The 12,712-nt window shown below is 43.5% G+C and overlaps 2 protein-coding genes across 5 annotated transcripts in view; one reads left to right on the top strand and one right to left on the bottom strand.

Annotated features, from left to right (window-relative positions):
- Ninl (ninein like) overlaps positions 1-12,712 on the bottom strand; it is an 84,509-nt gene that overhangs the window by 58,784 nt on the left and 13,013 nt on the right. The gene's annotated exons all lie outside the window — the stretch shown is intronic.
- LOC129672994 (sperm motility kinase-like) lies at positions 1,533-7,052 on the top strand. Its single transcript, XM_055602657.1, is given in 6 exon segments — positions 1,533-1,546; positions 2,719-3,351; positions 3,354-5,412; positions 5,667-6,284; positions 6,387-6,606; positions 6,799-7,052. Coding segments are annotated over 2 exon segments (825 nt in total). The 5' UTR covers positions 1,533-1,546; positions 2,719-2,727; the 3' UTR covers positions 3,555-5,412; positions 5,667-6,284; positions 6,387-6,606; positions 6,799-7,052.

Here is a 12,712-nt window from a genome sequence, read left to right on the forward strand (position 1 = left end):
TTGAAAAGCCCATACAGCAACCTGCACATTGAGTAACTAATAAATATCAGTATCATACCCAGTAAAGCACAATCATTATCCTTGTTATTGTTGACTGTTAATGTATAGTGGGAGAGTCAGTGTTAAAACTTGGATGGTGTGGAGTGACACTATAAGCTCATGTGTTTGAACACTCTGCAGTAGGCGATGTTTGGAATGCTACAGAGAACTTGGGAGATGTAATACAGGTGTAAGAACAGGATCACTTCGGGAAAGGGGGAGACTGCCAGGACCTAGAACACAGCCACCCCATGAATCTTCTATATGGTCACCATTTGCTTTCACTACTATGACACCATCAGTTGCCATCATTGTCATACAGATGAAAAGCCTTAGAGGCCAGTAAGGTCAGATGCCTCCCTACATTGTCTACTGGGAATGCTTCCTCCTATTCTCCTAGAAACAAGAAAAGGATAAACCTCCATTTTACCGTATGAGAAAGTACAGGTATATGAGCTTGGTTGAGGCCCATTAGGAGAAAGCTACTTCCTCCTAGTCTAGCAAAAGTTCTCTCTCTGGCCCTGCTTAGCCCTGTTATTTGTAAGGACTCCAAAAGTTTGCACAGTGTACTTTCATCCTTTTAGTAAAAGTGAATGAGGCTCTGCCTATAGAAAATCTAGTCTTGGCCAGAAGATCACCACTCAAGATGTCTGGCTCAAGCGAAACCATGCAGTGAAGATGGGAGGAAACAAGACTGTTTCTAAAGACACTCCTGCTTCTAAAAGACCCTCCAAAAGACTGACATTTTGAGGCTTTCCCCACGGAGCACCACAGAACCTGCTCAGCTTTTTAGTCCTGTCTCAAAGAAAATAAATCTTCCCTACTTCTTCTATCTCTGCAGTACCAGCCACAGCTCTGAGATGTCTTTCTGAATTCTTGCACACCCTGGAATTTCTCATGCTCTGAAGCCTCTACTCCTGTTCTCCTACATGGCTTGTTTGCTGGGCTCCACTGCAAAAGGCATGGCATTCTCCCATCCTCTTCAATACCTCTTGTTGGCAGCTGCTTTTCTGGCCGTCCCTCACACATGAATAAAATAATGTTGGTATTTCTTTCAAGTGTCTCTAAGTTCTTTTTTCATGAGAGTAAATACCCAAGAAGAGAAACCCCAACACTCCCAGCAAGCCCCTCATAGCATGAGCCTAAAAAAGCTCTTCCTCCCTTAAATTACTTCTTGTCAGGGCATCGGTCTCAGTGAAATGAAAAGTAATAGACAGAGAGAGGCCCATGGGACCAAAGAGTGAGAAAAGCTACTGTGGGTTGTCCACTAATGCTCTGATGTCACAAAGAGCCACTGTGAGGAACGACAGCTGTCCATATAATGCACTGCCTGGGGCTGGTTTGTGCCCTTGTGTGCAGAGAGGTCTTTGGTGGTTGGCAGGACTTGGTTGGTGGTTGGTTGGACTTGGCTGGTGGTTAGTTGGGCTTCGCAGTTGATAGTTGGATTGGATTTGGACTTTGGTGATTGTTGGACTTTGATATTGACCATCCGCTACACTTCAACATAGTAAGTTCTTTCCAGCTGTTTCTTTTTATTCCATTATTATTACTATTATTATTTATTAGAATTTATTCAATTTATCTCCAGGTTGTGTTCCCTCCCTTGTCTCCAGCTGTTTCTTTGCCCCAGCTCAGAGGGTGGGGTTTCTTTTTCTGTGACTTTATTCATTTGTGGGCTTTGTCTTCAGCTTTGCCTTCTTGTTTATTTCATTTTTCTTCATGAGTTAATATCCATTCTTTCTTCTTTTGATTTTCTTACTTTTTCAAGACTGAGTTTCTTTGTGTAACCCTGGCTATCCTGCAACTTGCTCTGTAGACTAGGCCGGCCTCAAACTTGGGAGTTTCGCTGGAGTCTACCTCCAGACTGCTGAGATTAAAGGCATGTGCCACCACTGCCTAGCCAACATCCATTTTTCCTTTCCTGACTTCTCATTTGACTTTCTCACTTTCAAACTGTAACTTATTTCTTCTTTTAAATTTGACCTTAATTGTACAAAGGCATTTCACTGACATTCGCACAAATGCAGTTTGATTATATAAGCCTGATCCATTCTGGTACTCTCTATCCTATCCTGCCTGTTATCTTCCAGTCATACTGTCATACTCTCCCTTTCCTATCAGCCTAGCCCCAAACCACACAAGCATGCATATGAGTAATAACTTGTATTTGTCTCTATTGGGCTAGGTTATTCATGTAACACAGTGACCTCAAAGTAATCCATTTCCAGAAAATGACAAATTTGATTCTTTTTCATAGGTGCTGTGAATTTTACCCCTGATCCTGTGCATACACTCTCTCTTTACCAAATAGGCATTGTTGCATCCCATGCTTTCCTGGGTCACCCTATATGGCCGCTCAACTGTGACCTTTAACTCAGTGTCTTCCCTTCATGATGGACTTCTTAGCCAAGTGGCACTTTTTTGTCCTTTGAAATGGAGATTATTTTTCTTTCCATTTCCTTTCTTCTCTGATCCTTCTTCCTTCTGTCCATCCACTGTGTTTGTATTTGATTGGTGTTTGTGTTCTTGTGCCTTTGAAGTCTATCCTGACTTTTCCTTGGAGGTACCTCTGACTTTTAAACTTAGAATTTATAGCTCCAAACATTTCTAGAAGTGATTCTAATTTTTTTCCTGCCATCTTTTCTTGCTGTTATTACTGTTGACTTCTACTGAGAGCAGCGAAGCGTGATGATGAAGAAGAAGCCCTTCTCCAGTTCCTTGGAAAAGCACACCCTGGCAAAGGATTATTTAGTATTGGGCACTACAGGTGAAGGGTCCTTTGGCCAAGTCAAAGTTGCTCTTCACCGTGTGACCAACACCATGGTGGCCATCAAAATATTGGAAAGAGATCTGGGTATGGACTACATGATCAGCTCTGAGATTAATCTCCTGAAATCTCTGCACTACCCTCATGTAATACAACTGCTTCAGGTTATCAAGACCAGGCATGTAACCTACCTGGTAATGGAATATGCATCCCAGGGACCCCTGAAGAAAACAGTCACCAAGTGTGGGCATCTGAAGGAAGAGGAGGCACGCACTCTATTTAGAGAACTGACTTCAGCGATCAAATATATCCACAGCCGAAATATTGCCCACCGAGACATCAAACCTGACAACATCCTTGTGGATTGGAAGGGGCATGTGAAACTCAGTGATTTCAGGTTGGGAAGAAGACTGGTTCCTGGGGAAAAGGTCAGGGGCTTCTGGGGCACACGAGATTATTGTGCTCCCGAGGTGTTCGGTCAAACAGACTACGAAGGGCTACCCCCAGACATATGGAGCCTGGGAGTGGTACTCTATTTCCTGGTAACTGGATACCTCCCTTTCAGGGAGACAGAGTACTCCAACATACAGCAGGAGATCATTTCCCGAAACTGCTGTATCCCGCCTCACCTCTCCCCAGAGCTTCAAGACCTACTGAACTGCTTAATGACGGTAGACCCCACAAAGAGGCCCCCCTATCAGGGAAGTCATGGCACACACGTGGCTGTGCCATGATGAAGATATACTGAGTCTTTCAGAAGAAACACCCACCGAGCCAGAGTCCAACATTGTTTGGGAAATGTTCTTCATGGGATACAAAATTCAAGAAGTCAAAGAAGCTCTGAGAGAACAAAAGTATAACAATGTCATGGCAACCTACTTGCTTGTAAAAAAGAAGTCTACCCAGCAGCGCCAGTTTCACCACACTGGAGGGCTGGGTGGCACAATGGACCCTGCCAAAGCTGCTGACCTCCCTCTGCCTGTAAGGAGGGGAGCCTATGTCCCTACCCTTTCCACCTTCAGTTTGCCCACTCTCCTTCAGCTACCTAAGGATGAGAGTAAAGTCTGCAGTAGGTGGCACAGTTTGCCTCCCACCCCGACGTGCAGGCTCACAAAAACCATCTCCCCAAAGCTTGAGAGACTTAGAGAGATTCAGAGCAATATGGAGTGCTGGTTTCCTTCATCATCAACAACAATACCACCATCATCATTATCATTATTGTCACCAACAATATACTCAGTGAACACATGCTCAGCAAATTTTGAAGAAAATGAAGAGAGCTCGGAGTCTCTTGACACAGGAACAAGCACATCCTCCCAGGAGACCATATGCAAGAACCCCTTTCCCAGTGAGGAGACCCAGGAAGAGGGCACAGGCACTGGGTCCTTACGAGACAGGAGCCCATCCTCGAGAATAAAAAGCCTTCAGAAGCACCTCCGAGGGCAGTGCCAGGGTGTGCCCAGAGTGCCACAGCGGGGCTGGAAGGTCCTGAAGAAGAGGATTTGCCAAGCTTTATGCAACTTGTGCTGCTGCATTCCGGTGGCAAAGAGACAAAGATTTAGGAAGACCAGAATCATGGCAGCCAATGAGGACGGTTGCAGTGACACAGGCTAATCTAATCCCCTTCCTCTTAACATATTCACAGCATGCATTGAGGGGGCAGGGTTGACCCTGTATCTATCACCTACAAGAGAGAATCCCATCCTGCCCTCCCTTCTAGGAATCCTCCAAAATTTGAGCTAGAGGTAGACCCGAGCCTGGACAAGGATGCTGGAGAAGGGTCGGTGAAAGGAACAATGGAGCACTCAGAGGAAGTAGCCTAAGAGCCCATGCCAGCCCAGTGCCAGCCCGGCCAACCATAAGTCTTGCATAGTTCTACTAAGAGGCCCCATTCTTGTATCTATTTCAAGTGCTGGTGGAGGCACTGTGCTCCCTAGAGGCTAATACCAGAGGGTAGATGGCAGTTGGCTGAGGATACAGACAGGAGAGGTCCAGATTGGCATTTCAGATGACTGTGCCAGTGCCAAGATATGTCTATATCACAGGCTAAAATTAAGGGCAAAATGTCCTCTTTTTCTGAGGAGTGAGGGAAGATTCTGGGAAGAATGTCTGAGCTAATGGCACTTCTGCCTATCCCCTGTAGGGAGCTCCATGCTGGGCAGCAGTCCCAGAATAGCCCTGGTTCAGTACATTGCTCTAACAGGATTCAGAAGCCCTGGGAAGGAAAAAACATGGAGTTTTGGTAATAACCATGGAAACTGAGAAGGAACACCAGACTTCAGAGAACCTTCCACGCACATTGAGAATGTCAGCCCCGCTACCTGTCTCCAGGAGGACCTGTGAGCTGAGGAGATAAGGCACTGAAAGCAGAGGAAGGAACCTAGAGGACTTGGACTGCTGCACATATTCATCATCAGGAGACTGAGAAGCAGTGAGGGTCCATATGGAGTCCAGAAGTGAATACAGAGTAGAAAGGGACAGCTCAGCCCTACAGCTCTGGTGCGGGCCTCCACAGCATCCCAGCAACTAGCCCATCAAGCCAAGAGAGATCCTGGAGCCTTCACAAATCACCCCAGCTCTAGTGAATGTGCATGTCACTTTCAAACGTGAGTCATTTCATCAGTACTCTTTACATCTGGCTGGGAACACACGAACAGAGACATACACTCCTCCTGATGCACCTTGTGCAGTTGATGCTAGTGAAGTTTGCTTGAAAGGAGAGGATCTCCATTCCTAGCAAGGCAATTTCCTATTTCCTGTGACTTCCTCTTCTGGAAATGCTTAGATGCCCCTCCAAATCAGTTTTCTCTTGTCACTACCCTCGTCTGAAACATTAACTACCATCTTTACTGCTTCCTAGGAGCCATGGGCAGCCAGTGGGAAAACTTGTTGCCCCACGTTGCCTCAGGGCTTCCAGTCCTGTTCAAGGTGAGACTAGACTGTCTTTTGAGAAGATCCAAGGTGAGGTCTGAAGTGCTTGCCATGTGAGTCTAGAGAAGGAGCTGGTAACAATATTGCAGGAGGCAGGGGAATGTGGATGGGAAAAGAGATGGGACCCTCTGATCTGACAGTGGGTTTCCTGTGGGCGGCCCACAGTGATTTGCCACGTTCCCACCGAGCGGAGAGATCCAGAAACTCTCAAATATGGTTACAGAGGAACTGGATTCCTCCCTGTCCTGACCCCACTCTCTAGTGTGAACTATTTGGTACATATTGATCATTTTTACCACAAAGCTGGCACCTGGCATGCAACTGTCCTTGCTTCCTCTGCTGCCGCTGCCATATTGTCTCCATTGCAGGCTGGGAAAGGCCAGGTGCTTCTGGTGCCAGTCCGTGAACCTATGCTGTGGAAACTACAGAAAACCACCAGGAACATCACTGAACATGGACCAAGGCCTGAGGCCAGCCTCACCTGCAAAGGCCTGGGAAAGAGCCACCTTTTTGAGCACAGACACCTAGGTAGAAGAGAGGCACACAGGTAATGCTTCCTGGCCCAGGCCACTGGGAAATGGATGGTCAGTTACAGGGTGATGCACAACTGGACTCTCTGTTAATTCTTACCCAAACCTTCTTGATTCAGGTCTACTTGATAGAAGAGGTTTCTGCTCACTGACCAAGAAGTAGGGCCAGAGCCAGACTCACAAGTGGATAGACTGAGAGGAACAAGTGAAAATGTCTGCTGATTCCAGGAGTAGCCAGGACCTTGTACTGACTCCTTGTTGTGGGACAGTGTCTGAGGCAGTTTGGCCATTTTCTTCCCTGAGGGTGATGCCTCTCTGTCCTTCAGGAGCCAAATGAAGGTAAGTTCTTCTCAAGTCCCCTCCATCCACCACCTCCACTACTGTGCGCAGGGGGCAAGGACAGTCAGAGGGTGTTACTGTCCCTTTGTTCACCTAGGCAGGGACACCCCTTCCCCGTTAGGAAGACTTAAGAAAGCTTTCCATCTGCAAGTGCAAGACATACAGAACATTAACAGTCACTTTGATCTATAGAAGTGACATCAACCAAAATCTGCAGAAATCAACCATTTTCAAAGATCACGAGTTTGAAAGCTGAGTGAGTACTGATCTTCAACATTTTGTGAAGATCAGCCATCCGGGATGTGCACAGAGAGCTAGGCACCATGCTGTGCCTGCAGAAGTGTTACCAAGAATGTCGCACACAGGAACCTGGACTAAACATCTCTATCTGTAATGCAAAGATTATTTTCTTTACAAAATAAATTTATTGTATACTTTAGCCACCAGATGCCACCATTTCTTGATCCCTCATCTCATCATGCTACTTCCCCAAGTGATAGGAAGCTGTGTAATTCACAATAATCCAGCACAGTCATTGTGTACAGTAGATCTCTGACTTCTTCCTGCTACAACATGGCTCATTTCCACCCTTAGACCAACATCTTCCTGTCATTTTAGCATCTTGTTTTAGGTTCTTCTACACAATATTTTCTTCCCCTTGTGGCTTCCTTTGCTCACCATATTACCCTCTCATGTTACCTATGTTAACACAGACGGATCTGTTTGCCCTCTTTCTGAAGCAGGTTGATACTGTGAGGCACAGGCTGGCCAATAGTAACTCACCATCTTTTCCTGGATCCTATGTACTGTGGTGACAGGTTTGCATTTCTTGCATCTCTTTTTTAGGCCTAATCCCTAAAATTCCTCTTCCTAAGCATGTGGGTTAAGCTTCCAACCCTATTCATGCAGGTGCTGCTATTTCCACCCAGGATAATGGGATCGTATATAGAACCAGAAAGGAAGGACTAGAAAGGTATTTGTGTGCCACACAGTTAAAAATGCAACATCCCAAATCCTATGGGATACAATGAAGAGAGTCTTAAGAGCTGTTTTTACAGCTCCAATCAGAAATAGCTTGGTGATACACTAAGGGCCTTAGAAAAGTGAGAAAAAAGTCAGACTCTGAAGTAGTAGATGAGAAAAAATAAAATCAGAGCAGAAATAATATAGATACAACAATAAAAATAATTAATACAACAATGGGTTGGCTCTTTGAAAAGAACAAAACGCACGCTAACGCCAGCTAACCAGATTAGAAGATTCAATAAAATTACAGACCAATAGAGATATTAAATTCAGAAAGTCACAGGACATACCATAAGAACATATTCCACCAAATTGAAAAATCCTAAAAAAAAAAAAAAAGAATGCATTTCTAGACACACGACACCAAAGTTAAGTCAAGTTGAAATAAATAATTCCAACAAATAATTCTACACCTAGTAGTGAGAATGACCCACTAGTAAAAAAAAAAAAAAAAAAAAAAAAAAAAAAAAAAAAAAAAAAAAAAAACAAAAAAAAAAAAAAAAAAAAAAAAAAAAAAAAAAAAAAAAAAAAAAAATTAAAAGCCCAGACCAGAAAGACTGCAGGAGTCTACCACACTGTCAACAAATAACTAACACCGACACTAACTACTCAAGTTATTCTAAAAAGAAAAAGAAAGGAATGTCACCATATTGCTTTTATGAAGCAAGTATTGCCCATATACAAAACCCAGATAAATTATGGGAAAAAAAAAAAAACATTCAAAACAAAATTACAGACTGATCTCTTGAAAATGAATACAATTCCTTAATAAAAATAAAAACCCAATTCAAAATCATCTCAAGATCATTATGGTTAAGTTGGTCTAATTCTAGAGATGTAGGGGAACTGAAGACACATGAATCAACATGATTCATCACATGAATGGACCAAACAACAGAAATCATGACTATCTCAATAGAGATGGAGAAGGCATGTGACAAAACCCAATATCCTTTAATGACAAAAAGTCATGGAGAAGCTAGGATTGATGGGAACATACCTCAACATAAAAAAAGGCTATGTATGGGACTGGAGAGATGGCTCAGAGGTTAAGAGCACAGGCTGATCTTCCAAAGGTCCCAAGTTCAATTCCAGCACCCACATGGTGGCTCACAACCATCTATAAGGAGATCTGGTGACCTCTTCTGGTGTGTAGACACACACGCAGGCAGAGTACTATATAAATAATAAAAATCTTTTTTTAAAAAAAGGCTATGTGTGACAAACCTATAGCCAACATCACCCTTAAACAAAGAGCAAATATCAAAACATTCCCACTGAAATCATAAAGACAAGGGTCTGTACTCTCACACTCCCATTAATACAGTGCTTTGAAGTCTTAAGAGTAATGAGAGAAGGAATACAAATAGGAACAGGGAAAGAAGTCAAATACCCTTTGTACCGATGACATGACACTATGTGTAAGAAATCCTATAGACTCCACCCAAGAAGAACTCTTAGAGCTATCAATCCTTCCTACTGCAAAGGCCTCTTTGTCTCTTCCAGGTCCCTACAGATGCTCCAGTTTAAAAAAAAAAACAAAAAACTAAAAATTTGAAGCCAGTTTCACATACTAGAAAGAATGTGCAATGTTACCTCATTCCATATGATTGTTCCAGGTCCATTCATTTACTTGGAAATTCCATAATTTCATCTGTCTTCACAGCTGAATAAAATTCTATTGTGCCAATGTACCACATTTTTATTATCCATTCATCAGTTGATGGACATCTTGACTCATTTCATTTCTTAGCTATTATAAATATTAGCAGTAATAAACATGGATTTACAAATATCTCTGTCTAGGATATGAAGTCACATGCGGGCTATAACAGGCCTGCAAATTCAAGCAAATGTGTCTCTGAGCTCAGTAAGCTGACCTAACACACAGTCAGTAGGAACTCTAAAGTATACCATAAGCCATAAGCACAGCTCACACCCTAGAGCTTATAACTGGCATCTGAAGGAGGTTAGTCAGACTGAGCCTCTTTGTCCCACGAGTTTGTGCTGCCTCTGGGGGAATCCCTATCGACCAAATGAAATCATAGAACATCCAGGTGGTGTGCACAGAGAACTACTAGATGTGCAAATCCACTGTTGCAAACAGGCTAACAAATTACTTGTTATTTTCACATAATCACCTCCTTCAAGCCCCTGTTTCTGAAAGAACAGATTCTGAGGTATGAAGGGCTCTGAAGCATCAACTTAGGAATTTGGGTAGAACACAACTCATCCTGATAATGATTATCCCCGCTCCCATCCTTGCCCTCTGGTCTCCCAGCAGCTCACACAGGCAATCTCTCCACATTTCTCTAGCAGGTCTTCTCTAGAGCACCTTTTCTTACCCTGCCTTACTCAAGGACACAGCCATGATGTACTTCCTGCCATGACAGTGCAAAGAATGACAGCCACAACCAGTCATCCTGGCTCAGAAGTGGTGTTTGTTTTCCCACAACCCCTAGAAGGGAGCTATTGGTATGTCCACTCTCTGAGAAGCTATATGGCCTCAGTCAAATACCTTAAACTCTCTGGGATTTCTGAGAGATCAGATAAAGAAGGCAAATTTGACCTAAAGCAAATTTGTGCTCCAAAATTCTGACTCACTTGGACCCAAAACAACATCATCTGAGCATCTCTCACCATTGATGCTCTAGTGCGCTGGCAAGGGGTAAGGTCACAGGGACCGTGAGCAGCCTGATCCCACACAGAGCTCTAGACTGAGGCCACTTGTGCATATAGAATATAGACTGACTAAATCTCTTGGTTTGAGAGTTTTTCGACAGGTACTATCTGGCTTGTTCAGTAAAAGTCTGGCTCCTAATGGATCCTCCAGAAATGGCTCCTGAAGCAACTTGCCTCCTTTTTCTTGGTTACTCTGTGCTAAGAAGAAAACATTCTGATTATTTTCTTCTACTTGAAGATAAGGGCTCACACAAACTTATGGCCTATGTGCACACTGAAGAATGACTAAGCAGATACCCCTCAATGCCAGAAGGGACAGGCACGCCAAAGCAACATGCTTTGTGTTATCCTTTCCAAATAACCTCACTCACTCTATCCTGAGTACACAGGCAAGTTTTGAAAACTGTTTCCATATGTGCAAAACCAGATTTGGATTAGTTCCAGAACTCATGATATTTACCAGGTTCTAGCTAGTTTACTGCAACCATCTATTGGCAAGCATGCCTCTGCAAAAAGAAGCCAGTATAGTCAAAGGAACTACATCAAGTAATTCAGAAATGAATACAATGCTGACCTGACCGTGAAAGAGCATGCAGAACCTACAGAAGAGGAAAACCTGTATCTACTACTAAAAGATGTGAAAAGAACATGGAAAGCTAATTAACATAAACCTTTTTTCATTTTCTCTCTTCTACCCACTCAACTCAAAAATTTATAGAAGAAACAGTAAATCATAAGCCTCTGATATGTGAATCTGTCACAGCTGTATCCTGAGTCAAAAGTGTAGGTGGACTCCAGAGCCTGGGTTACAGTACCACTGGCACGGTGAAGTGACACTGCCTCCTAAGTGCTTCTGTCAGAGCCCAGGGGGCCACAAGGATGTATGGCAAAGGCCTTATTCTGATTTAATAAGGGGCCAAATCTAGAAATGTCCCCTTTGAAGGGATGAAAAGATCCATCCTCAGAGGAGAAAAACAGGGGCAATGAACAAGCAGGAAAAGGAGACAAAAGGAATTCCCACTAGTTGTTATTTCTTGATACAGATTTGGTTGGTTGGTTGGTTGGTTGGTTGGTTGGTTGGTTGGTTGGTTGGTTGGTTGGTTGGGTTGGTTGGCTGGTTGGTTGGTTGATTGGTTTATGGTTTGTTTGCCATTTTTGAAACAAGGTCTTACACCATGTGGCCTTAGCTGGCCTTAAACTTGCAACTACCCTGCTAAGTACTGAAATTATAATAGGTGTACATCAATACAAAAGGGCATTTTTGCAGCTCTGACTGCAGCTTGGATAGAGCTTTGCTCATTTATCAAGATCAACAGCTCCTGCTGTGTGAGAGCTTGGATGAGCAGAGTCTGTCTAGAATCAATAAATGACACTCAGAAGAGCCAGCCCTGCACCAGGAACATGTCTTCCCCCTGCTCCCAGGTGTCTCAGCCCATTCCAAACCCTACTATACGGAAAGCCATTTCCTACATTTGTTTATGAGACTCTTAAGTGGCCTCAAAATGCTACTAGAAAAGATGTATGTGATCTACAGCAGGAGATTGAAAAGTGGCATTTTAAACAGAGCTGTGCACTGGCCAACAGTGGTCTCCGCCAGGGCTGAGGGCACTCAGGAGCAGCCACTGCTATCCTCTCTCTATGCTTGGCTATTTAGAAAGCCATTTTCTGATTTCCTTCACCATTGAAGACAATTATAAAGAAAAATAGGGGCTGTGGCTGTGGCTCATTATTTAGAGTGTTTCCGAGCATGTATGAGGCCTTGGGTTCTTCAATCTCCAGCACCCTATGAACTAGGTATGATGGTAGTAACATAATCCCAGCTTTCACTAGGTAGTGGCAGAAGACCAGAAGTTTAAGGTTATCCTTGGCTATACAGCAAGTTTGAGGCCAACTTGGGCTACACGAGATCCTGTTTCAAAAAAGGAAAATGAAGTAAAGAAATAACTGTAGTCATTTCCCATCGCAAAAAAAAGTTTCTTCCAAAGTCCAAAGGACACAGGAGTTAGCCTAAAATCAGGAAGTTAGGTCAGCATTAGCATGTGCCTGAACTGGAGTCAAGTCAAAAGATATGCCCTCAAAAGACATTAACATAGTTCTACTGGTCCCCCAGAAGGTGGTTCTCAGAGGAGACGTTGATGAGAGTGAGCCTGGTCCCTTTAACTCTCTCTGGCTTTCAATCTTAACATGTGATTTCTTCTACACTGGCCTCTGCTATTGTGATGTCACCACCAGGAGGCCCTCACCAGAAGTGTTAGTGATAAAGTCATGTGATTTGGGACTTAGAACATCTAACACTTTGAGCTAGACAAAATTCTATTCAGATAGACAGACAGACAGATAAATAGATAGATAGATAGATAGATAGATAGATAGATAGATAGATAGATAGATAGATAGA

This window comes from Psammomys obesus, unplaced genomic scaffold (genome assembly GCF_907164565.1).
Source record: "Psammomys obesus unplaced genomic scaffold, mPsaObe1.curated_primary_1811, whole genome shotgun sequence".
NCBI classification, from domain to species: domain Eukaryota; kingdom Metazoa; phylum Chordata; class Mammalia; order Rodentia; family Muridae; genus Psammomys; species Psammomys obesus.